The 24,813-nt window shown below is 41.5% G+C and overlaps 1 protein-coding gene and 1 long non-coding RNA gene across 9 annotated transcripts in view; one reads left to right on the top strand and one right to left on the bottom strand.

Moving 5' to 3' along the window:
- The first annotated feature begins 1,541 nt into the window (after positions 1 to 1,541).
- Positions 1,542 to 24,813, top strand: part of VGLL3 (vestigial like family member 3) — a 135,122-nt gene continuing 111,850 nt past the window's right edge. Inside the window, exons 1-4 of one of the 8 annotated variants that reach the window (XM_021271038.4) lie at positions 1,542 to 2,342; positions 2,807 to 2,958; positions 5,022 to 5,148; positions 23,531 to 23,786. In XM_021271038.4, coding sequence (XP_021126713.1) covers positions 5,074 to 5,148; positions 23,531 to 23,786 — 331 coding nt within the window. In that variant the 5' untranslated portion in view covers positions 1,542 to 2,342; positions 2,807 to 2,958; positions 5,022 to 5,073. Of the gene's footprint in view, positions 2,343 to 2,806; positions 2,959 to 5,021; positions 5,149 to 14,241; positions 14,261 to 14,287; positions 14,464 to 14,532; positions 14,664 to 23,530; positions 23,787 to 24,813 lie in introns of those variants that run through there. The other 7 variants (XM_072025650.1, XM_072025641.1, XR_011804094.1 and 4 more) reach the window with 7 other exon arrangements.
- Positions 13,606 to 14,161, bottom strand: LOC119717996 (uncharacterized). Its single transcript, XR_005268507.2, has 2 exons — positions 14,034 to 14,161; positions 13,606 to 13,843 (listed from the first exon to the last, which is right to left on the bottom strand). It is a non-coding gene; the product is annotated as an uncharacterized lncRNA (long non-coding RNA).

A 24,813-nucleotide genomic window follows, 5' to 3' on the forward strand; every position in this document is an offset into this window, starting at 1 on the left:
CTAAAACAGTAAGAATTGTTTGTTCCAATTTTGCCAACACTTGTTATTCTCATTGCAAACCACGCAGTATTTGCCATTTTGTGTACCTATTCTTTGAGTCATGTATTTTTAATTTTTATTTTTACATTTTTTACCTTTCACTTAAAACGCAAAACAAATTTTGTTCTCACAGTTATTGAGAAAACAAGAAAACACTAAAATGGTGTACTTCAAACAAACCAGACCAAAGACCGCAAACCCAAAAGTTCAGAAGCCCAAAGTCTAACAAGAAATGCATATGTGCTCATCCTTAAATCCCAGAGTATTTTTTAAAGTCAATTTTGAATTATGATTTTAGGGAAACACTGACTCATGAGTTTTGATTAATATAGACCAACAACAGTTCCTTATTATAATCAGTTATTAAAATGGACAAAATAATCACAGAATCACAGAATTTCTCAACCATTCGTACCTTGTAGGTAACCTTAAATAAACAATCAATGCTTGTGTTTTCTAAAACAGTAGCAACATGGATTGAACAAATCACATCATCAGTGGAAATGACTATTCAGGTATCGCTATGTAAGTGTCAAGCACTAAATAGAAAAGAATAGGCAGTCCATGTGGTTGCCAAAGAAATTGTTGAAGAAATGTATCAATCAGAATGTAAAATCAAGTCTGGAAAGTCGGAAGTCCTGGAATTACACCTATTCATTTTGCAGCCCCTGTCTGAGAAATATTGCATTTCTGAAGTGCTGGGATGCGGCCGTTCCCTCCCCTGCCGAACACCAACCTGCTTCCACCTCCCCTTGTCCTAGCACCTCAGAACACCGCCTCTCAACTCTTTGAAACTGAGGTCCATCTAGTGGGCACCACTGGGTATTACATCAGCAAGAAAGCTTAAAAGGTACACTGTCTATCCATATAAATGTGATTATTTATTTATTTATTTGTTTTATGAGATAGACTTATTTGAAAATTCTTCAGCCTGCTAGAGAGCTTCTCTGACAGACTGCATTCCTAAATGAGTCTATTGTTCTTGACAGAGATGTATTCTCATTTTTCTTTCAGGTTCATACCTGCATCCTGATGATGCTGGTGGCTTTTCCTTCATGTTCAAAATCTGGACTTTGGCTGGCCCCCAGCTGATAAATTTGCTCCCAGCTGATAAACTTAGTCCCCAGAGAAAAAGGAGAAATTTTGGAGAAGAGTGATTGATCATTGCCTGAGAGTTATGACCCATATAAATGAATTATAGATGCAGTTCTGCTATCCCTCTCTTTTTCCTTCAGCAGACATTACACCAGGAAAACTCCTGGGAGACTTAAACGGATCCTCTTGCTTGTATGCACTAGATCTTGATGCCTAGCAGATGTACAACTGGCATATCAAATATGCACACTGTACCCAAACTGTGTTTTAAAATAGGAACCCCGTGACACACAAAGGTAGAAACTTTAATTAGCATAATTAACAAACATTTTCATATCAAATTATTTTATAAAGAATAGTTGAGAGTATCCTGAGTCCCTCATCATCCTTGACTATGGAACTAAACATGGGTCAGAGAAGAGGAAACATATTGCAAAACACTTTTGAAAACATTATGTGATTTTGAGACCATCTTATCAAAATTAAACAAAAGTAAAGCTTTTTCCAGCATCAAACCAAAAGGATGTCCTGCCAGAAATGGACATGCTGCTGCATTTCACATCTGCTCATGCCAACGTGGAAAGGTAGCACTGCTGTACCCATCTACTCTCCATGGAGCCTCTCTTTACCCTTACTGCTGGAGTGAATGAGTAACTGATGAATCCAAGTCTCTGGATCACAGCCAACACACTGATCAACCCTCCTAACTCATCTTGTCTACTTCAGTGGTTTAACAGAAAGGCCATGACCACAGAGCAACTGGAATGTGGCTGCAGGTCTTGCTTTGATGGCCACTGAGCACTGAGTGACCTGCTGTGCCTGCTCTTTTTCTCCTTCATGTACCCGTATCAGGCTAATTAATTGCCCATTGGGCTGTGTTGCCACTAGTGCTTTGCATAATGAGTAGGGCAGCTTTCCCCTGACCATTAATTTCTTTAAAAATTTTCATTTGCAGCTTGACAAGACATTTTCTCTTGGTAAGATTTGAATGCTTGTTACAGGAAAGAAGACCCATTGAAATAGAACCCTTGGAAGAAGAAACTTCAGGTTTAACAGCTCAGCAATTCTGTCTGAAAAATGCTCACATTCTGAACAAGTTTTAACTCTAACACCCTTTACAAGGGTGCTTTAGACACAGACAGTCAATGAAACCCTACTCAAGTTGTCATCTGGGCAACTCGCAAGCATAATAAATAGTGAGACAAAAGGTAAGTGACATATTGGTGTATGTTGTTGCTTAACTATACACAATGGCTTAACTTTCTGATTTGGCTAATTTAAATTCAGAATTCACTTCGTGCTTTTTTTTTGGGGGGGGGGGAGGGGGAGAGGGGGATAGGACACTATGAATGAGTCTAACAGCGTTATTCTCTTTTGAACATGATGGGTGTTAGTTTTTGTTATTAATACTAGTATTCATTTAACACCAATTCTATTTGTTGCATATAAACATGTTTAAAACCTTCCATGATAATATTTACATTCTTTTCAGAGAGGTGCAGGTGTGAATGGAAAGAGTTGGTTTGGTTACTAGACTAGCTATACACATCATTGTGTGTCCCAGAGAAAGCAATTCCTTACATCTGACAGAAAAAAAAAAATATTGAAATTTGCAATTTTTGCATTTCTACTTCAGAAAAGTATTTACTTCAGAAAGTTTTGTCTTCTGCAGAGACTTGTGGCACCCTTGCTCTAGAGCTCAGGGAGCTCTACCCTCATTCTGGAGAGGCAGAATCCTCAGGCTTTGTTTCCAACTCATTTTCAGTATGGAGCTTTAAGCAATCTTCCCAATGTCCTGAAGTCATCTCCAGACACTGACAGAAGGTAAAGCATAGAACAAAAGTACTCCTGGCCCTTAAGACCTATTTTGTTATTATTTTGCTGTATAGATGCTACTCAGAACAAAGGAAATGTATCGACAAAGATTGAATATTCTGAGAAAAGAGCAATTACCTTAGTAAATATTGCGGTATGCCTATGGGACATTTTTTTCCTACATGACTTTAATTTTAAAAGTAATCAAGTCTCCCAGGAGTGCAGTGTCCCATGAAGCAATCTAAAGTGTCACAAGACAAGCAGGAAAGTTAACAGATCCATGTTAACAGATCCATTTTATGTTTACCATTTTCTCTATTATGCCCATACTTTATAAAATGCAACAAGGCATATAAGAGATCTGGCGGTCTGATGTCTGTCCATACTGAGACACAACGGAGGGAATTGGGAATGGAGCAGCTGCCTGATTTCTAAACTGTCTTGCTTTTATAGGCTCTTACATAAGCCTTTTTTTTCTTCTGACTCCGTATTTACCCACTCAAGGGTCTATCTCATTGTTCTATTAGTGCACTACCTGAATTCACAGCAATGAAATATGGCAATAAAGCTTATTAGATATTGTACGAGGAACAGTGCTCAGTCCCAAACACTCTTGTGAAAGAGCCCCATCCCTCTCAAACAGATATCAAAGCGAATAAAATTATATGCAGCAAAACAAAATAACTAACTTCTTCAAAATGGTGGTATCTAAATTGCATGGCGCAAATGCTATTCTTTAGAAAAACAAGATTTTTCAAATGAACTCCATATAAAACCACTGAAGGGATGTGCGAGTAGAGTGGAGGATGTGCTCCTGCCCTTGTTCCTGGCAGGACTCTGAATGGGGCAAGGCCACACAGGCTGCCGCTGTGTCTTCAGAAGCCACAGCTGATGAGATGGCACCATTAGCCTGACCCGGGTCCCACTCATTTAAAGGATTCATTTTCATTCTTTGGTCTGAATGGAGAAGATACAGGGATTTAAAAAGCATACTTCTTGCCTTGCTGTGGATGGGTTCTGTGTCTCATTTGTCCTTCGTAATTTGCAGCTCCAAGTGTTTTCAAGAGCATTAGGACTGCCTCTCGGCTGTATTGCTTCCCCTCGTGCAACTCCTGAATCTGTGACATGCCTTTGAGCAGACCTGCTTGGTTGCCACTTTATTATTTGTAATTAGGCTGACTTTATTTATAACCCATTCAAGAGATGCAGGTAGGCTTTCAGATGTTCCTGTGCACCGGACAAATGTTCCTCATGGCTAAAACCTCTCAGGGAAGAAAGCTGCTATAACTCCTGGCTGCTGGCTGGCTTAGCACTGAGCTGTCGTGAGCCACCTTAGGCACATCAGGAATAAAATGTTCCTTGGCACTCGCAGAAGCTGAATGCTAGGCACCTGGAGAACTTTAAAATTGAAATAGGTACCCACTTAGGTTTAAGAGCCTTCAGAGTTAGGCAGCAGCTGAGCAGAGGTTTTTAATATCACTGTTTGTAATTGCAGCTAAATTCTGCCTAGCTGCCTGCTTAGGTACCTAAATACCTTTTTGGGATCTAGCCCTAAGGATTTTTTTAACCTTCTTATGCATTAAATAATAAAGAGCAGGCAATTAAGAAGTCTTACTTAACTGTGTTAGCCTCTTGAAGAGAGCTACAAATCAGCCTCATTTCCTCCTCCTGAGAATCATTAGATCATTTGTTACAAGGGCAAAGGGAGCCTCTGCGGTATGCCTTCAGCATATTTCATTGTAGCAGTGTGTAGAGCTGCTCTGTGGAGTGCTCTGTTCATTTGTTTACAAACCATATGTGCTAGATCGAGCATCCCAGTTGGATGTTTAGTTTGCAAAGTGATATGTCAGTGGCTGCTTAATTAGGAGTCTGCAACCCTCCTTTCTCAGATGCTGCTGCTTATTAAATGTTCCCTGATTGGGAATAATCAGATGTCATTGGTAGAATAGTTGCCTTTGGTCCGAGTGAAAGGACTTTACCACCTCTAACTTGGAGTTATGGCAGCAGGCTTGGACCCCAGAGGTTAGGGCTAAGGACATAGGAGACAAACAGCCTTTTATTCTCCTTCCAAGGCAGGTGCTGTCAGTGAGGAGTGTTGTTGCACTCTGTGGCCTAGGAGAGGAAATGTTTCACCATCGCTGCCTGTGTATCCCACTCAGGGTGCTTCCTGGGGTTTCTCAGAAAGAAGTGCAAGAACAGGTGAGTGACTTCTCTTTGCTGCTTCTCTGTTCAGGCTGGGATGTGAGGACAATAGCAATCACAACAGTTGGTGTTCAGCACCTCTGTGGAAGGCCTGTAAAGAATAAGCTGCTTGTAGTAAATGAATGTGGCTCATTCTCTAGTGGTGTAACCTTCTCTCATTTGGAAGGTAATTGGTACTTCTCAAAATTAAAGGCTTCAAGACTGTTTCTTCAGAGATGCTCCAGGATGCTGTGCTGAAACTGTAAAGATACCTCTGAAATAAACTGTTATGTACTATTTAAGTGCTCTGGATTAATATTACTGCAAGCTTTAGGTTGGGGGTGGGGGGAAAGGCCTCACTGAAACTGATGGTGCTCATGGGAATTGTGGTACTAATAGACTCAGAGAATTAAGTTGTTTATTCGTACTGCTCTGCCTGTGTTCTTAACCCAGGCAATTTTTCTGCTTCTAATGTACCTTCCCAGAGGTAACAACTCTCACTCACTTTGGAATTAAACAGATGAATTTAGAGGAAAATATCTAATATTTTAAGGAAAGCTGGCATAAATCAAAGAAAATACAAAGTCCTGGCAAGTTGGACTGATCTCCAAAAAAAGCTGAAATACATCAGGTGTTCCCCAGTGCTCAATTCTAAGACTAGTCCAGTTCCACATTTTTTATCAACAGGAGGCTCAACATGAGCCAGCAGCATGTCCTGGCAGCCAAGAGGGTGAGCCACCTTTTGGGATGCATTAAACACAGTATAGCCAGCTAGTCAAAAGAGGTGATTCCCCTGCTATATTTAGTACCAGTGCGGCCTCACTTTGAATATTGTGTGCAGTTCTGGTCTCCACAATGTGAAAAGGATGTTAAGGTAGTGGAAAGCATCCAGAGGAGGACAACAAGGCTGGTAAAAGGGCTGGAGGACACCCTGGTTGTCTGGTCTGGAGAAGAGGAGGCCAAGAGGTGACCTCACTGCTCTCTGTAGCTTCCCGAGGAGGGGAGGCAAAGAGGGAGGTGCTGGTCTCTGCTCCCCAGTAGCCAATGACAAAACACAAGAGAATGGCACAAAGCTGGACCTGAGGAGTATCAGAATGGGCATTGGGAACAATTATTTCCCATGAGGGTGGTCAAGAATTGTAGCAGGCTTCCTAGTGAGGTTGTTGGTGCCCCGTGCCTGCCAGCGTTCAAGATGCAGTCGGATATGCCCTCAATAACATACTTTAACTCTTGGTTAGCCCTGAAGTGGTCAGGAAGTTGGGTTTGATCTTTGAAGGTCCCTGTCAACTGAACTATTCTACCATAAGTTTTATGTACTTTTAAGGCAGAAGCACAGAAAAATTTCTAGACGTTAGGTGTGTATGTATATAGGGATAAGGTAAGAAAAGCCCGTTGTGGGGAAAAGGGGTAGATGGTGGGTGGTGAAGCTTAATCAGCTCTCTTATTCCTGCCTCTGGAAATATTATCCCTATTCAGTAGATTACTTTAGCTTGGGAGGAAGCAAAAGCCATTTTACTCTTTTCCCCATCCTCTGGCTCTCTGAATCGTGGAGAATATCACGGTGAGCAGTATACTTCATCCATAGATGGCTTTTTTTCAGGCAGTTTCAGGATGATTGTTTTGCTTGCTTTAAGACACCTTTTTTCATTAGGGCAGTCATATCCTGTCAGATAGAGATGCCTATGGAATAAGGAATAGACATAGTAATAAATCTTGTTTCATACAGGAGACTAAACTAGCTGCATGGCTTAAGCCCATGCCTGGATGGCAAAAATTCTGACCATGAGCTTGAGCTGATTAAGTCCACAGCCTCTATGTATCCAACTATAGGTCACATAGCCATTGTGGAAATTAGTGATTTAATATGTTTTACATGTATAGTAAAATGTACAGAAAGTATTTTTATGCGTGAGTGCTACAGTTTGACTACTTGCTTTCCTACTAATACAAATTACTCTAAGAGTAGGGAAAAGTAATGATGCCATAGACAACAGAGAACAGCCAGTTAAGTGTTATTAATACATGCATTTTATTCACCAAGAGACTATTAATGCTCTACAAGTATTTTTCTAGCCATTTTCCTTCACCATTTGCACATGTTCTTTTGATGAGCAAAGAAAAGCTGATGAAAAGCCTATGATAATGAGATCAAGAGAAATATGAAAAGAAACTGAAAATGCTGACAGTCTTGATTATTAGAGTAATCTAGCATGGCAAATTACATTATTAATATACACTTGACAAAAAGAGTAAAAAAAAAAAAAACAAGCAATTGTTAAATTGTTATAGGCGTTTATGAAATTGTGTGTTACAGGAACAAAACTACTCTTCACTTGCATTTAATGTACATATTTAGAGTTGGGAAGTGGTGCTTGGTATTAAAAACATGGCAGCATCTCTCTTAGTAAATGCTTTCTGTCATTTAAGCCAAAGAAAGGATTTGCATTTCCATGTTTCTGCAATCAGGAGTGTTCATCAAGCGCTCCTATAGTCACTAATCGCATCCAATAAATCATGAAGAGTGGTTCTAGATGCATTGTTATAGAAACCACTAATATCAAGTGGGGGTGTGAGGAGGAAGTAAAGTGAATGCAGCTCAACTGGTAGCAGTATTGCAATTACTCTTTTTCGTGACAGAGTTATCTAACACAGCCTACCTGTGAAAGATGGATTTGCAACATCTGGTGGCAAAACTGTACAATAATGATAGAGGTCTGATGGTGAAACAGCTATGTAAAATCCCTTCTGGTCTCCTGCAGATTGTGATATCAGAATACAAGGTAGAGGTGAGGTCAGAAGCACTAGCTATGCTGGCAGGGGTGGCTGTAGAAAATCCAGGCATTATCTGGATGTGGAAAACACAGATTTTAAGATTACTTTTTTTTTTTTTTTCCTCCATACCAATAATTAATCTCAATTAAAACTGTGTTAGTCCTAGCTGGGACCTGTTCTATTAAACTTACATGTGCCTGTATCTGTGCTGACATGAGTGGAAGTGAAGGCAAGTGAGGAAGATGGGATGGTTTCTTTGGATAGTAATTTCAGTAAAGTGTCATCAAAAGCCTTAGCCCTACCTTAGGGCTTGTTGGACTGGATCAAAACCTTTGGAGATAGCTGGTGCAAATGTGCTCTGCTTCATATTCACTTTGGTGGTTCAGATTTGTTCTATATGTCCTGCTGAGCTAATGGCTTACTGTGGGCTTCATGTCAGGCCAGGCATTGCAAGCTTGCCCCCAGCTGCATAAAATTGACAAGCATTCTGTATTGTGTTCTGCCTAACTCATCAGAAATACATCTGTGCTATTCAGCAGTTACAGGTGTTGTACCAGTGACAGGAGGACTACTGTTGTATTCTGTGGGTGGCTATGCTGAAGACAACAGGAGGCATTTCAGAGCAAAGTGTCAGTGTTCATGAACAGGTCACAAGTCTCCAGCCCACAGAATAATAAAGCCCTGTTGTCCCAAGGATTTTGGACATTAGGAGCTGCTGGGCTTCATCCCCAGTTTCTCCATATTCACCACTTTTGCTGCAGCCCCAGGATTTGGCAGGGGGAGCAGGGAACAAGTCTGTGTTCAATCCACGGCCAGGTAGGCACCAAAGCACCCCTCAGGATGTCTGGGAACAACACTGAAGCTGCCCTGAACTAGGCCAGCTGCTGCTATTGCACCAGCTGGAAGGAAGACATCAGCGTGCTGCTTGCTGTTGTTGTGAGGAGGCTGAAAGAGAAAGGCATCAGCTGGCATCTGAAAGTTTCAAGCCACTTTATCCACTTTCTCCTTCTCTTTTACAGTTACTGCCCAGCTTCCTTGCACTTCCCTCACAGATGCAACAGGGCCCCCAAATTCAACTGCTGAGATGGAAACATGTTTAATAATGCCTTATGAAAAAGACATGGTGAAAAATTCCAATGTAGATGGGGGATTTTAGTGACAGATTGTGCCCTGGGATTCTAGTGCATATCTTCCATTAAAGCCGTTGAAAATGTTCGCATTTCAAGGAAGAATTTGGGCTGTTGACACAATTCCCTGTCTTTCTTTGGGAGCCAGACATTTTCTGTGGTAACATAAAATATTATAAGAAAAATAAATATAATGCATTTAGGCATTAAAATGAATAACAGTCCTTGATCTATTGCTGAAGATTACAGACATGAGATGTGAAAGCTGTTCTTAAAGTAAGATAGACTTTTGCTCTAATTGGCACTGCAGCTGTCCTTTTATTACAAAATATGAAGGAGATGACTAGAGAGGTGTCCAGATCCTTGCATCACACAGAGAGATTGCTATGTATCTGATGATCATAAATTTGGCCAGTAGCTTGCTGTATTTTGTTGTCCTTTGAATCAAGTGATCCTAAATCTCAGGGTAGCATACTTACTGCACATGAGCCGCTGCCTCCAATTCCAGAGAGGACAAAACCTCAGTGGTGAGTGTATAATTGCTATATTTTTAAGGGAAACATTAAGCCTCTTGTACTCCTAAGGTGCTGTATGAATGAAAATGGCATTGAATGAACAGAATACTACTAGCCCCACCCCAAAAAACAAACAAACAAACAAACAAAAACCCTTCAGTATTTTTTTTTTTTATTTTTCATTGGAGAACTATAAAAATTTTGTCCTGGGAAAATGAAATAATTCTTATACTTCTGTTCTCCCTCCCAAGATGCTTGGGGCAGTCTCAGCATATTTTCATTCTGCCTTTTCAGGAATGAAATGGAGTGTCTGCCTGCTCCAACCTCATGCATCTCCCCTGGGGACCAGGGAGAGCCTGAGCTCAGCCGAGTACTTGTAGAGCACTCTGGTGCCTATTGCACTTCTGGGACTTGCACTGTGTCAGCTGGAAGTGTAGGTCATGGTGATGATGGTACTGCAGCTTTACAGGAACATGCCTAGGAGCCCTTGAATCCTTGGGTCAAAGTAAACTCCCCAGTGGGGCTACCCGTCATCATGTAAATTGGTGTGAAACCAGAAATGTGTGTGGCAAGCTTCATGAGAAACCTAATTTGCTTTAGACGATGTTTGTCAAAATCGAATTGTCTGTGCAAAACTGCTGCTCCATCAAAATATTTTTTTTTCTCCATCTTACCAGAGAATTTCTAGCTTGTTGTGATGAACATAATTTTCACCCTTTCGATTCCTTTACATACAAGACATAGACAGCACCTGGTGTTTATTTCCTTGGGATATAGTGTGTATCTTCAGAGCTGGGCTCTTCATTTAGGAAAAACAAAACACTCTGCATTTTTGACTGTTGAGTGGACAGTAACAGCAAAGCCAAGGGGCTTTGCCTGTAACTGCTAGCCACAGCTAGCTAGGGTGTGGTTTAAGATGATTTAAATACTTATAGGATGCCAGCAGAGGGTGAAACGAGGAAAGGGGGGAAATGAAGGAGAACTTGTTTGTCTTAATCTCCATAGAATGGTTTAATGTACAGATTTATCCCCTTTAAAACAAACAAACAACAACAAAAAAAAGAGAAAATATGGTGAAAAGGGAGGGGCAGGACCTTTACTTTCTGTTGCTGCTGTTCAAAAGGTTTGAAATGCTTGCAAGGTTTTTACAGCATTTATTCAGACCTCTAAATTTTCTGATAGGTGGAAGTGGTGAGCACCCGCAACTCCAACAGGAAAAGGTCAACTCAGAACACCCAAACACATGATTTCCCGATGAGGGTGTGCAAACTGCTGCTGCTTCTATGTCTTTGCACTGTTCCTCTCTGTCAGAATTATAGCACAGCTGGCAAACCATGCTTCCTTTTCATTACAACCCAAAGAGCTGATGTACCTAGCCATATCTGGCTGTGGTGCTTATCTGGTTTTCCATCAGGATTTTCTGGTCTCTATTTCCTAGGGTTGCCCTTGGCATTGCTGAATTTCAGTTGGCCTAAGAAGTAACATGGTCTGGTGGATTTAAGAAACTAGAATGCACACCAAAGGCAAATGAACTTTAAGTACAGCTAATTGGTTACATTTCTTGTTAAAGAAATAGATTAGAGCAGGAAGCTAGTGTGTTGCTCTTCTGTAAAGATGACCAGTCATAACTTGGTCTGTTCCCCTCCTCTCCTTTTGTCAGTGTGATGCATCAGCAAGCTGTGCTCTTCACTCCCAAACAGAGAAAGGGGACACCAATAAATTAGAATGCCTTTAAAATAGATACGTGTGTGTGTGTGTGTATATATATATGTGTGTGTGTGTGTACGTGTGTGTGTGTGTATATATATAAAAAAATCTTACCAAATCTTACACTTCACCTGGGCTGTTATTTCATGAAATTATTTTATTATCACACTGATTGTCATTGCAATTTTATGGTTTGCTATAATCTTTGGGCACCTCGTGTTTGCAGTTATTGTTGTGAAATGATATGGAGGCAGAAAGCAGTGGGTTTTGTTTGTTTGTTTGTTTTTAACGTTCTTATTCCTTGTGAAATCTGCAAATTCAAAACTGCCTCTGAAAAAGGACCCTCTGTATACCCCGGAGCACTGTAACACTGCTAAAAACAGAAACTGGATGCTTTCTCATGGGGTGGAGGGGAAAGAGTTGAGAAAGGTGGCAGTTTTACCCCAACTGTCTCATGATGTTTGAATGCTGGGAGGCAGAAAGTAACATAATAAATATCTGAAAATGCAGCCACTTACCACACTTTCATATAAATTCCAGATTACGGGCCAGATTCACTGTTGACATAAGCAGATGCAAATCTAATGAAGTCACTGCAGTTGCTTCTGCTTATGCCAGAGGTGAATTTGTCCCTATTTTTGGAACACATTAGTTTTTGTGCTACAGCACTGACACACTGTGTCGTGTCAAAATCATTTTCGACCATGGCTTAGTGCCACTAGCTGACTGACACGATGTATCATGTCAAACATCTGCCTAGTAATGGTCCCGTTCTGCTTCTCGACATGATGTATCGTGCCACTGTGTCGTGCCTGAAGGCATCCGATAGGAATTGCAGCAGGATCTGAAATAATGAGGAATGCGTACTAATTGAATATCTGAGCATTTTTGGCATCCTGTGGGAAACAGCGCTCTGTATGTCAGACTATCTGTAAGCTTCTTGCAAACTCCTCGTGTACTTGGGTGTAAAGCGATCACTAATGTACTCCCACCTCAACACATTGTGTTGGCACAGTAAATGACAAATACATTTCTATTTTGGCCTGGTTCTGCTTTAAGGACCAGCACTGGATTTTCTCCACAAAGCAATCAATCAGTATGAAAAGAGCTTGCTCCTGCTCGTGATTTTACAACCTTCTGTTACTGTGCATTAAGTGTAGAAGCATGTTGTTTTGTTTCACTTCTTATTTTTTGATAAAGTAGCATCTGGCCTTCTAACCACTGTGCCTGAAAGGGTTTTCCCTCAGCCAGGGATGGATCTAAGTGACATCTCCCCTCGACCGGGAAGACCATTCCCTGCCCTGAGCAGCTCTGCTTGGCAGGATTATGCCCAGCACTCGAGCATGGGAGCCAGGGGATGGAGTGGCCACAGGAGCACCTGAGCGTGGGCGCCTCTGGGAGCTGTTCCCGGCACCAGCCTCCAGCACCTGCCTGCTTTGTTGTCAGGGTCACCTTGTGGCAAAAGGAAACGAGGGGAAAGGATTTCTGAAAGTAACAGTGCCTGTGCTGACTGGAGATCGGTGGATAGCAATCGTCTCTGGAATTTTCTGTTTCCCCAAAGAAGCCATTCAGAAGCCCATACATGCAGCACAGCAAAGTCCGTGTTGTATGCGTGCTAGCCACGCATTGACACTTCTGACTGGCTGCAAAGTTTGATGTAGAGATTGACTCCATTTAGGCAGATATACAAAATGCAACAACTATCAGGAACAAATTACCAGGGCTTTATTAAAGGGGTATATAGCTACCTTAAGAGCTGTATACCCAAAAATAAAATAAATGTACCTGCAGGAAATTGAATCTTTTTTTTTTTTTTTCAAAGTATTGCAGTTGAATGCTTCAGAGAAATGCTTTCTATAAACAGGGAATCCTACTGGGGTCAGACAGAGCTATTTTAACCTCGTGTATTCATCTCACTGTTCTGGCAGAGGAGATGCATGTGTGTTTGTGTGTGTATATATACAGAGAGAGAGAAGGTATAAATTTAGTATATTTGATTGAAGGCTCCAATTTCGGAAACTATTAAGTATAGGCACACTTCAAAGGAATTTTTTTAAAAATAAATTTGAAATAATTCATTTTAGGCCAAAGAAGAAGAAAACAAGAGCAAGCAAGTGTGGTCGTGTCTAGGCTTATAAGCTGGGATAATGCTACCGAGCTGTATGCTGACTCGTTTCCATGTGAGGAATGGTATCAAAAGCCTTCAAGTATGGGACTGCAGTGGGGCGGCTCACAGGCAAGAATGTGTGCAGAGGTAGGCCACGAATGTATCTGAGTAGGATTAGAGCCATTACAGCCAGATCCTGGTTTGCTACACATTTTTTAAGTCGAGAAGTGCAGTTATGTGATTTTTCTTTTATTTATTTATTTATTTATTTTTAAGATTGTGAACCAAAAGTGGGGAGTGAGGAGAGACCTTTTGGGCAGTCAAGTGATGTGTGCAGCCTTCCAGCTAATGGGGCAAGTGGGTTCTTCCTGGACAAACTTCCAGGCAGTGCTGCAAATCCTTTGGGAAGAGGTGTGTGGCCCATGCGTGTGACTTGACTGGGGGACGGTCCCCTCTTCTCCAGCTTGGCCATGCTTCTCGTGCGCCTGTGGATCATGGGAGAGAAACTGGGCAGTGAGATGCTCCTCATCCCCATTGAGCAATGAGAAGGGAAAGGGACCTGCACCCCGCCCGCGGCCCCCCCCCCCCCCAAAAAAAAAAAAGTAAAAAAAAAAAAAGTTTGTAATTATTAATAATAAAGTAGTAATGAGCATCTACTCATCAGTTATTAATTACCACGCAGCGCCGGGTTTAGGGGGGGGGGCCTTATAAAGGATGCGCAGGTGCTTCCGCGCCCGCGGAGCTGTATCGGGGGCGGAGGGGGGGAGGTGAAGAAGGGGGGCCGGGGGCGCGGCCTCCTTCCTCCTTCCCCCGCCCTCCGCGGCCGCTCCGCGGAGCCGCCGCGCTATAAGTGCGGGCGCGGAGCGCGGCGGGCGCCGAAGATGCGCTGGCAGCCGGCGCTGCGCGGCGCCCCGCCGCGGCCGCCCTGCGCGGAGGAGGAAGAGGAGGAGGAGGAGGAGGAGGGGGAAGAAGGCGGTGGCGGCGGCGCGGGGCGGCCGCGGCCGCGGCCATGAGCTGCTCGGACGTGGCCATGCAGCAGCCCGCCCCCCCGGCGGCGTGCGGGGCGCCCCGCTATCTGCCCGGAGCCGCAGCGGGCTGTCCGCAGGTGAGCGGTGGGGTTGGGTGATGGAGGGGAGAGAGGGGGGGCTTTGCGGAGGGACCCCCCCTCGGCGGGCTGCACGGCGCATCGCTGGCTGGCCGGGGCGGAGACCTCCGTCCCGGCCAGCCAGCGATGCGCCGTGCAGCCCCCGGGTTGATTCGGAGATGCGGGGAGTTGGTGAGGGTGTCCCAGAGCAACGGAGTCTGGTAAGACTTTAAAAAAAATAAAATAAATAAAAATAAAATAAAATTCTTATATTTGACTTGCTCTGCTGGAGTGAGGCGAGACGGGGGAAAAAGTTGCTTCTTGCCGCCTTCTCCCCCCTCATCCTCCCCGCTCGCCCGTGCGGTGCGGTGCGGTGCGCAGGAGCGCACACGGGAGGGGACCCGCGCTGCTCCCTGTGCTGCTCCCCGCGGAGCGGGCGCGCCTCGCCGTGCTGAGCCGCACAGCCCGGCTCTCCTGGAAGAGCGGCTCCGGCGAGTTTCCAACTGAATTTGGTGATCAGATGTATTTGGAAGAGAGGGAAAAAAAAAAAAAAAGTGAATCAGGAAATTCTTATCAGGCTGACAGCATTTTTAGACTATGCAGTGCGTGGGTGAAGTGGGACTAATATTGACTTGGCCCTAATGTAGTCATCTGAGAATACATTTTTTGGTTGTTGCTGCATTCCATAAGGTTTTATCATTATTATCCACGAAGATTGTTTTCTCTGTACATGGGAAGTGACCCCTAATATCAACTTGCCTTGGAGACACGAATATGGGCTAAAACATTAAAATTCCTATCACTTGTTATTGTTTTTTTCTTTATTGTTGGGAAAAGAGCTTTTGCAGAAATGATACCGAAGCTGACTTTTCCAGGTCACTCATGTTGTTCACTGTAAACATGGGCTCTGGAAAACTCGTGAGTTTAGTCTGTTGCAGCGTGCCTGCATTGTTATTTCTTCTCCGATCTAGGTCACGGCTCGCAGAACCCTCACCTTATTCAGTGGTTGTTAGTCATGAACTTTGTATTTTAGTATTCAGAGCTCCACTTACTAGCCTGTCTGAGTTGGAGGGAAAATAAATAAATAATCTCAAACAACTTGACTAAGAGACCCAGAAGTAGAACACTTAGATTGAAACTTAGGAGGACTTTTTAGCACTTAACTTTGTAGGCAGTTGGCTGTATTTCTTTTCCAGCACTGGAGTGTGGAGCACCTAGTACGTGAAAATCTATCCAGTGATCACTAACGGCTGTGTTACACTCCCATGCAGTTGCTTTTTGTTTTTAAAGAGACTCAAGAAGTTTCTCCATCAGCTGTAAGCAGCACCACATCTGAAATGTCCCAGAGGCACCCTAATGAAAGCCAAAGTTTCTTAAAATTTCATTTTAAATAAACTGAGTTCCTGTGGCTTATGCTATTTATGAAATGTGGAGGTAGATATTCAAGGCAAGAAACATAGCTCTGGTGAGCCAATACAGCATATGAGTCGTGGCCAGTACAATATATCCTGTTACCACCAAAAAAGCATTCTCAACCTTGCTATCCTACACGTTATTGACAGTTTGTTTTAGTTAATCCTGCTTGCGCCAGTTTTCCTGAAGTGTTTGGAGCTGAAGGGTCTTCACAAACTAGTCAAGTGTCAGGCTGCAAAACCGAGCTGTTCGTGGTGAACTAAGTGTTGTGCCCGCTGCCTCTAGCAGCTGCGGGCGTCAGAGGGGTTTAGGTATTCTCTTTTAATCCAACACTTTTTATTAAAAAAAAAAAAAAAAGGAAAAAAAAAAAAAAGAAATAAACACAGGATGAACTCCTGATGTATCTCTAGTTGGAGTGGAATGATTTAGCACTCGGGTAACACATGACATTTTGCAAGTCTCTGTTTCTTCAAAATCATCCTGTCAAGAACATTTAATCAAGTGGTAAAGAGCCTAAGAAAGAAGGAAGAAGAGTCTGTTGCCAGGTTTTTGTTTCTTCTTACACATGTGTTCAACATGTAAAATGCTCCTGCGCTCTTCATAAGGATGATGACCATTTTAAAGAATGTTCTCCTTTGCCGGAATTAAAACTGTGGTTTAAAAATAACAGTGAGGGAAGATGTGTTAGTGGGGCATCTTTAAAATAAAGCTCTGAATTGGAGCTGACAAAGTAGAGCTCACCCTTAAAATATCCAAGGACTCCGTTGAGGTGTTTTACTGTGTCATCGTACAACACTGTTGTCTTCTAGTACCCAGTAAAATGGTTTGTCTCCTGAAAGAGAGAGCACCTCAGCCTTTCCTTTTAATTTCAGGGAGCTTGAGGTGAATTATTCTAACTAAAGCTTGTGCATCCTTGCAGGTACTTGTAATAAACCTGTCAGAGACGTAATTGGTTATGCCAGATTTTGGTATCGGTTTTGTATCTCTTGAAGAGCAAAGCAAGCTCTTCAGCGGTGGAACTACCGTTGCAGCTATTTAGGTTAAAGTTCTACACTACAGCACTTCTCTGGAGAGGTCGTCATCTCACCTTTCTGTAGGTTGCATGCTGCATACGCAGGTCAGGAGAAGTGTCTCTGACAAGCAGCTGGTACTGTGTCACTGCTCTGCACTCAGTGGGGTCTGAACGATGGTCTCCTTTTTACACAGCAGGTCTTGGATTGCTTTAAAGGATGGATTAGCATGCAGCCGGAGTGTGCAGAATTGAGCTTTTTTGTTTGTTTTCTCCTTAGAGGGTGCTCCACTGTGTCTTCTTAAAGTTACCCCACTCTAAAGTTATTCCCACATTTCTGTACATGTAGTTGTTGCTCCACTAAATAAGCACAAAGATGATTTTTCCTTGCGCAGCGATGCAGAGTTTTTGGAACCTCAGCTTTAAACAATTCACAGCCAAGAAAGGACTTGCTGGCAAATTAATTTAGATTTTTTTTTTTTTTTTTTAAGTGCTTAATGGATTGAAGCCTGAATTCCTATTGAATGTTAATGGGAGTGGAGGCTTAGCACCTTAGATCTTTGAGATTGCTGAAGTCCAGGGACATTGCTGGCAGGAAGTAAGAGAAGTATGGATATATAGATGCTTACGTGATGCCAGAAGGAACTAATGAAAAGTGGATGCAGCCCTCTTTCTATAGATAAATTGGGGTTTCCACGTTCCTTTGCCAAAATACAGAACGAATGTGTGATGGTGTTACAATAAGTACACATTCTTGTGCATGGTAAGGAGCTGTGCTGGCCCGAGTGTAAAGCTCTCTGGAATGGTGCAATAAAAACTCTCTTCACCGTACACTTTTCTAAGGAGCTCTGAAGCTGCTGTAGTAAGTTTTGGATTTCTTATGTATTGGGTGAGGAATGGGTGTAACAGAGCTGCTCATTCGAAGAGACTGGAAACATAATCGGTGAAGAATCCTGTTTTATTCTTGGCATACAAGACATGCAGTGACAGCTTGCCATACCCTGTCGTCTAGGGACAGCAAGCTGCAGGGCTGAGGCTAAGGTAGGATTCACCCTGGCTCACTAACAGCTGAGTTTAAGACCTTTTAAATGGGAAGTTACAGTAAATGGTAGTTTTGGAACATCTCCATGGTATGTAGATGTAGAGAGCTAAGCCAAACACCATCCTTGCTAAATCAGTCTTGCATAAAGAGTTGTGATATGCTCAAGTTAGACTTTCTGCTGGCAGGACTGTAGACAGACTTTTTCCAGATAAGGGCTTGTCTCCATTAGCAAATTAGGTCACTAACTCAACTCTTCCTTCCAGACGAACAGCGTTGCAGACAAGGACAAGCCGTGTGTACCGTTGTGTCAGCTGGCCGTAGCTAAACCCTCATTCACAGGCTGTAACTCAGTTTTCCAGTAAAGTTATTTGTATTGCCTGTTTGCACCCTTGAGTATGGGCGTATATTACTGATGCTGGATGTGCGTGACAGTCCGTGGAACCTGACACACCAGATAGTAGCAGAAGGTAGCTTCACATTTAATTTTTGTAGTTTGGATGGTTCCTCAAGTTTTTTTTCTGAAGTCTGATAGGTCCCCTGCTGCTGACTTCACAAGACACTAAACAGCTTCAAAGGCTACTTTCAAAATTATGGGATGTAAAACCTGGATTAAGTCTTGCTCTGTATATGGGCGTATTTGATTTTGTTTGTCTGTTTTTTAACCCCATGAAACCCTGCTGATTTCAAAAATATGGCTTGCTTTACCTTCTTGTTCTGATGGGACCAAACAATTTGACCTTCCTTTATACACATGAAAACAGAGCTTTAATGGCACAGCCTTGTTCAGATGTACTGCAGAAGATGTATAAATCTAGTCTTCCACTACTTGTCTCCATCAACTGAACACTGCAGGGCCACCAGGCTCTACTGCTGCAAACCCAATGGATCACCTGAAAGAAAGTGTGGCTTTGCTATCGGCTTGCTCTTTGCGAGGGGAAAAGTTACCATTTCCTATTTTCAAGGCATGCAGTAAATGCTGCTTTCAGGCCCAGCATTCCATGCCATGATTGCTTGAAATTGTCTTCTTCCTTGAATACTTTCAGTGTTATCAATAGGAGCCTGCTTGGCAGGCAGCTCCACAAATGCAGGACTGTCCGTGATTTGCCTAGGGTTTGTTACTGAAATTCCTTCTCAGAAGCTTATGTCGAATGACAGCTTTTTTCTCAGGATAGGGTCATATAGTGTTTCCTCAGTGTAGTTATTCTTTATTTTTGGTTCCTGTTCTTTCTCTCATAATGGAAAATCTGTAACAGGTGGCCACAGGCACACCAGACTTTCATGCTTGGGAGCATACAGGACCATATGCTGCATGATGGCATGTACGGAGATAATAAGTTGTAGGATCAGACAACCAGCTTATATGTAAAATAAGAGCCGGTTTGAATTTTCAATTCAAACTCGGCTACACTAAAATTTTTCCAGACTCAGCTGTGTTTGGTAGTTTCTATGTTTTGCTGCCTAGTGGCTACTTTCAGCTGGAAGTGAATTTTTTTTCGGTTTGTGAAAAGGAATGCTGTGACATTTTTACCAGACACCCCGGCTGAGATCTGGGACCCTTGAAGTCAATTGGACTTTTGCCATTGGCTTTCATGTGGCCAGTTTCACTGCATGAGAACAGTTTTCCTTGGTTCTGGGTAGGGTATGTTGGAAAATAACGGGAATCATCGAGACAGGGGTTTTGTGTGAGATTTTGGACCACATGCTTTCTTGATATTAAAGACCCAAGTGGTCTGTTTTCCTCCAAAAGAGTGGAGGATGCTTATTCAGCGTGAACCCTCTCTTTAATATTTCTGTATTCCCGATCTATGTTTGACCTTTAGCTTTTTTTTTTTTTTTTTTTTTTTAAGGGATACTTGTAGTAAGAGTTGAAATTTTCTTTGAAAGAACCTCTTTGTAAATATATGAAACAACAAAATTAGTGTCGGTTTAAGCTGAATGCAGCCCACGCTGTACAGCATTATTTACCCAGAGGTCCTACCATTCCTGCTTGTGCCATAGGCTTGTGTCTGTTATTGAAGATGGGATCAGATGATATAGGCACTGGATTTCCCATTTCTTTATCTATTTTCCAAAATACTAAGATGACTTAGATTCTGTATTCTGAGCTTTGGCCAAAATGAGATTTTCTGTGCTTGTTTTGTTTTTTATTTTCAGATGCTGCTTAATCTCAGTCTCTAGGTTTTAGTGAAGAGAGAGGTATAATTCATGAATATATGAAAGCATTATAGAACTGAAAAAAGGCAAGACATATGCAGAGTTTGTTCGGCATTTACACTTTATAAAGACGTTACAGATACTGTTGACTGCTTAAATATATGCCACAACTATTTGCATGAAAGAAGTACAAGGGAAAGTGGGCTAGCCCAGACTAGTTATCAGAAACCTAACCTGATGTTTGTTTGTTTGTTTGTTTTTCCCCCCTTTGGTATTATTTTTCTTCTCTCATAAGAGTGGGACAAATTCACTTAGCAGTTGATGGAAAAAGTTAGTACTTTTCCACTCTCACAAGTGCAGATAGAAATGCTGTGAAAAGATTGCTGTTAAGGTCAGAATGGGTGATGCAGAATTTGCATGTAGGCAGAGGTATCAGAAGAGAGTTAGGGAGAGAAAAAAACACTTTAATTTTTACTTTAATTTTTATTATAGGATATATAATATGTAAAGGATGTATGTAAGCTGCATGCAAGGAAAATTCACTTTATCTCACTGTAACTTCATATTTAAAGGGCCCTGTAATCACAGGCAAGAAATTGGCTGATAATTTCAGCCTGAAATACAAACTAAGTAGATCTGTATCTGATTGCAGGCTTGATGTGGTTTTGAAATATCTTTTAATTTAGAATTCTCATTCTTTGCAAAAAGTTCACCACAAAATATAATTTTTCACTATAAATAACTTTACACAAGCTGTTGTACCTGCCATCTTTTTTGATATTAAAAAAAAAAAAAAATCAGATTCATTGTTTTCAAAAACAGAGCAAGTACTCGGAATGTCTTGTAATGACTACCCATGGACTGGAGGGGAGGAAAGAGAGTTGAAATGGAAAATGAATTAGATTCTTAAGCTGTAGAAGGGGGAACATTCCTGCACAGAGAAGCGACTCTGGAGATAAGTTTTAATTTCCTGAGCTCTAGTCTCTATATAGGAACATTGAAAGACTTCCTTCCTGATAACCAAGTCAAGCCAGGGGCTATATTAAATGATGTGTTTCTGTATATAATTGCATGCTTGTGTATGTATTTGTATACTTGCAGCATAAATACAAATAGTGTACCTGTAATCACAGAAATCAACTTTTAAAGTGTGTTGTATATATTCAGGGTCTAGCATATATACAGTATCTGAGATGTTGTAATATATCAATATCTATTTAGACACCTGTAAAGTACCTCTTTTATACTTTCTATATACTTAAATAAATGCATAATGTAATTAAAAAGTGGTTCCCAACCTCTTGTCTTGCTTTTTTTTTTTTTTTTTTTTTTTTTTTAGGAGGATCTGGATTGTGGTGCATTTTTGAACATCATTAAGTCATTTAAGTAGATATGTTATATATTTTTCATATGCACATCTACTATATATGTGATATTGTTAAAACTATTTCTGTCCTATTGACATCTCATCCTTCAGAGATTATTTAGACAAAACCATGAAGCTCATTGAGAGTTATATCTTAATTTTTCAGGAACAAATGTTAAAGAGATTTTTAGTTTGTTTAGAGAAAGCACAAAGCATTTACAGAAAACTATGGGTCACCTCATATTCAACACTTGCAAAAGTTACTTTGATAGCTTTAGACTACCTTTCATTTTAGCACTTAGGTTCTAGAAAAACTATTTATTGTATTAACTTGCTGTGTGGTTTTTTGTTGTTTTTTTTTTTTTTTAACATCTTATGAATAAAGCTGTATGTCTAAATAAGTGACACTGTACTAAGCAGAGCCACGTGCTTTGTGAAGCACAGACTTACTTGAATTTAACTTTGAATTGTTTAGATCTCCCAAACTGCAAAATAAAATTCCTTGCATCCCTTGTTACAGCTTGTGCAACAGTGTCAGAATTAAAGGTATTACTGAGCCGGTGTATGTTCTTCAGTTAAGTTACCAGAATGTCTGATGCATCACTTAATTGCTCTGAGCTTGTAGTATTGTAGGTTTTAATTTCATTTGTAAGTATCTCTTTCTTAAAATTAATTTTTTTTAGTAATCACTCATAATTAAGAATTAGTTCTGGAGTTTCTATTTTGTGTTACAATATGACAATTTGTATCTGCTTATGGGATTTTAGAAAGCATAGAATGTAAGTACATTTTTGGTGTACAAGATTGGAGAACGACTTCCAATTATTTCTAAATCTGACAAGCGTATTTATTGTATAACTGGAACTTTATAGACTGTGTAGTTGTTTAACTTGCTTTATAGAACAACTTTGGAAAAAGAGAAAAAAGCCGTAAACTTAAAGAGATTCTGATGGTGCTAAAGTGTTGCCAAGCAAACCATAAAAGACAAGTCAAGCTGTAATTCTATAGAAAAGCTATGAAATACTTCTGCATATGTGCTGTAGTTGTTTTTGGGTTCCTAAAGCTGCTTGTGTGTAAAGTCAGCTGTGGAAATGGCTAGCTAGCTAAAAGCTATGATTCCTGCAGCTTGACTGTTGTGGGGAGCTTTTTTCTGTGAAAACAGTTGTAAAGTGGAACATCTGAAAAATATGTTCCATGCAAAATGGATCTTCACACACATTTATTTTGACATTTAGGTTTGATTTGAGAGAGAGAGAAGATTCTGAAATAGCTGTTCACAGATGGCTTTGCTGGCTTTATTTTTTTAATGCTTCTCTGTTTTTTTTTTTTTTTTTTTTTTTTTTGCATGTGTTTGCAGACTTGTCAATTCCCCTCTTCCCCCAGATCACATGCTTAATTTCTGAAGACTTGAATTTTTATTCTTTACTCCAGAAGCTGGCATTTAATAACAAATAATAAAACAAAACAACAACAAAATAAAACCTACCCCCAAAAGAACCCTTTCACCATCTGAATGTATAGATCTTCGTGATAAAAACAAACACAAAACACCTTTCCTTGCCCTAAATGAGAATTTATGCATTTTGTGGACTTTGGGAATGTGGTGGAAGACTTTTCAGGAATCAAGTTCTCTAACTGTTCCTGTCCTCTCGCCCAGGAGAGCAAAGCTGGGTGGATGTTCAGCCATAAGGGTGAAATACAGAAGTTTTGTAAGTGGCCACCCTTCTGCAGGGCTGTACAAGCTGAGGCTGCAGCCCTCACTGATGGGAATATCCTTTCCAGGTGGGAGTCAGCAGTAAATTGTCAGTCTACCTGTGCTCTTTTTGAAGGTATTGGGTGCAAACCATTGCTGTTAAACTACCTGCGGATGTGAAATGTGTTTGAGGAGCAGGTCCATCTGTGTGGGGGGAAACAAAACTCTAAGCAGCACTGGTAATCTCTTTTCTGTAAAATGTCGGTGCAAAATACCTCTGTCTTCCAAGTGCAATGAACTGAAATGAATATTCAATGCATTCAGTTATTTTTCTTTAAGGAAACCAGATGTTGAGCTTGCACTGAATGCTTTTAGTGATACATCTCTTGTTTGTTTTGTTTTTAATCCCAGAAGAAATTAGCTGTATACAACAAGATGCAGGAGTCTCTGGAAGTGACCCTTTCCAGCAAGCAAGAGGAGGATGAGAAAGACCAGCCTGCTGAGATGGAGTACCTTAACTCTCGCTGCGTCCTTTTCACTTACTTCCAGGGAGACATTGGTTCAGTAGTGGATGAACATTTCTCAAGAGCTTTGAGCCAAGCCAGTAGCTTCAACCCAGAAACTGCCCTCACCAAGAGCAAGGCAGGGCTAAGTCCATTGTGGAGAGGTAAGAAGGGAGGTAACCTGCTGTCTGTGGTGTAGCTTACTTGTCTATGTCATTGTAACAAATATTGCATTGCAGCTGAAATTTTGCTCCATTGTGAAGGTGGAAAAATCACCCCAAATATGAAAGAAATGAGGAGCAGCTTGGGGTTGAGTGGTCTGGTGTACTAACGGGGAAAAAAGGTGCCAAAGGCGTGGAAGAAACAGTCGTCTCCCACTCTTCCCATAGCTGCAGCTCCGCCAAGGCCTGGAAGGAGCAGGGCAGAGCTCATGTGGCTTCAAAAAAGTCTGCTGCAAGATTTGAGGCTTATTTTTAAGCTCTAAGTGTGAAACTTGGCCTGTAAGGCAAGAGCAAAGCTGTTTGGGATGCTGGTCTTGGAAGTGAGAAGACCCACGCGGCCTTCTTGGGTGACTTTGCCAGGTGATTAAGATTTGTCTACGGCTGCTTTCCAGGTAGGGAGGAGCCAACACAAGCTGGAATGGGCCCTGGCCCTGGCCCATGTGGCCGGAGCCTGCCTATCAGGAGAGCTCACAGGAGAGACACAGACATCGTTACTGACTTCCTGCATGTAAAATGGGGGTGGCTGTGCTCTGAAGCAGGAAGTAGAAACTTCAGTGATCAACGCTGTAAAGTGTTTACACAGCAGCATACACTCTTGCCTCATAATGGGCGTAAGGATTATCAATGTAATGAAGGGCAGATCTTGCCAGATGAACTAGGTAGATTTTGTGGGTCAGATTTTTAAACTGGTGGCTGTAGAAAGCCTGCCTGTAAGACATTATTTCTGTTTTGTCGAATGTGAGAGTCTATGTAGTTTTTTCAGATTCACAAATGCACTGCTTCTGATCTTTTCTTTACGTGGACTGTCAAAGGGACAGTGAACTAAGAACAGTGATTAATGATCTTGCATCAGGTTTAGTGGGAGAGATACTATGAGGATCCTTGTAGGACTGGTGGTATTCATAATCAGTGATGCTACGGTGAGAGTATATTAATGAAAGTCACAGATAATAAAAAGAGGATTTTTGGA

The sequence above is a fragment of the Anas platyrhynchos genome, chromosome 1 (genome assembly GCF_047663525.1).
Source record: "Anas platyrhynchos isolate ZD024472 breed Pekin duck chromosome 1, IASCAAS_PekinDuck_T2T, whole genome shotgun sequence".
Lineage (NCBI taxonomy): Eukaryota > Metazoa > Chordata > Aves > Anseriformes > Anatidae > Anas > Anas platyrhynchos.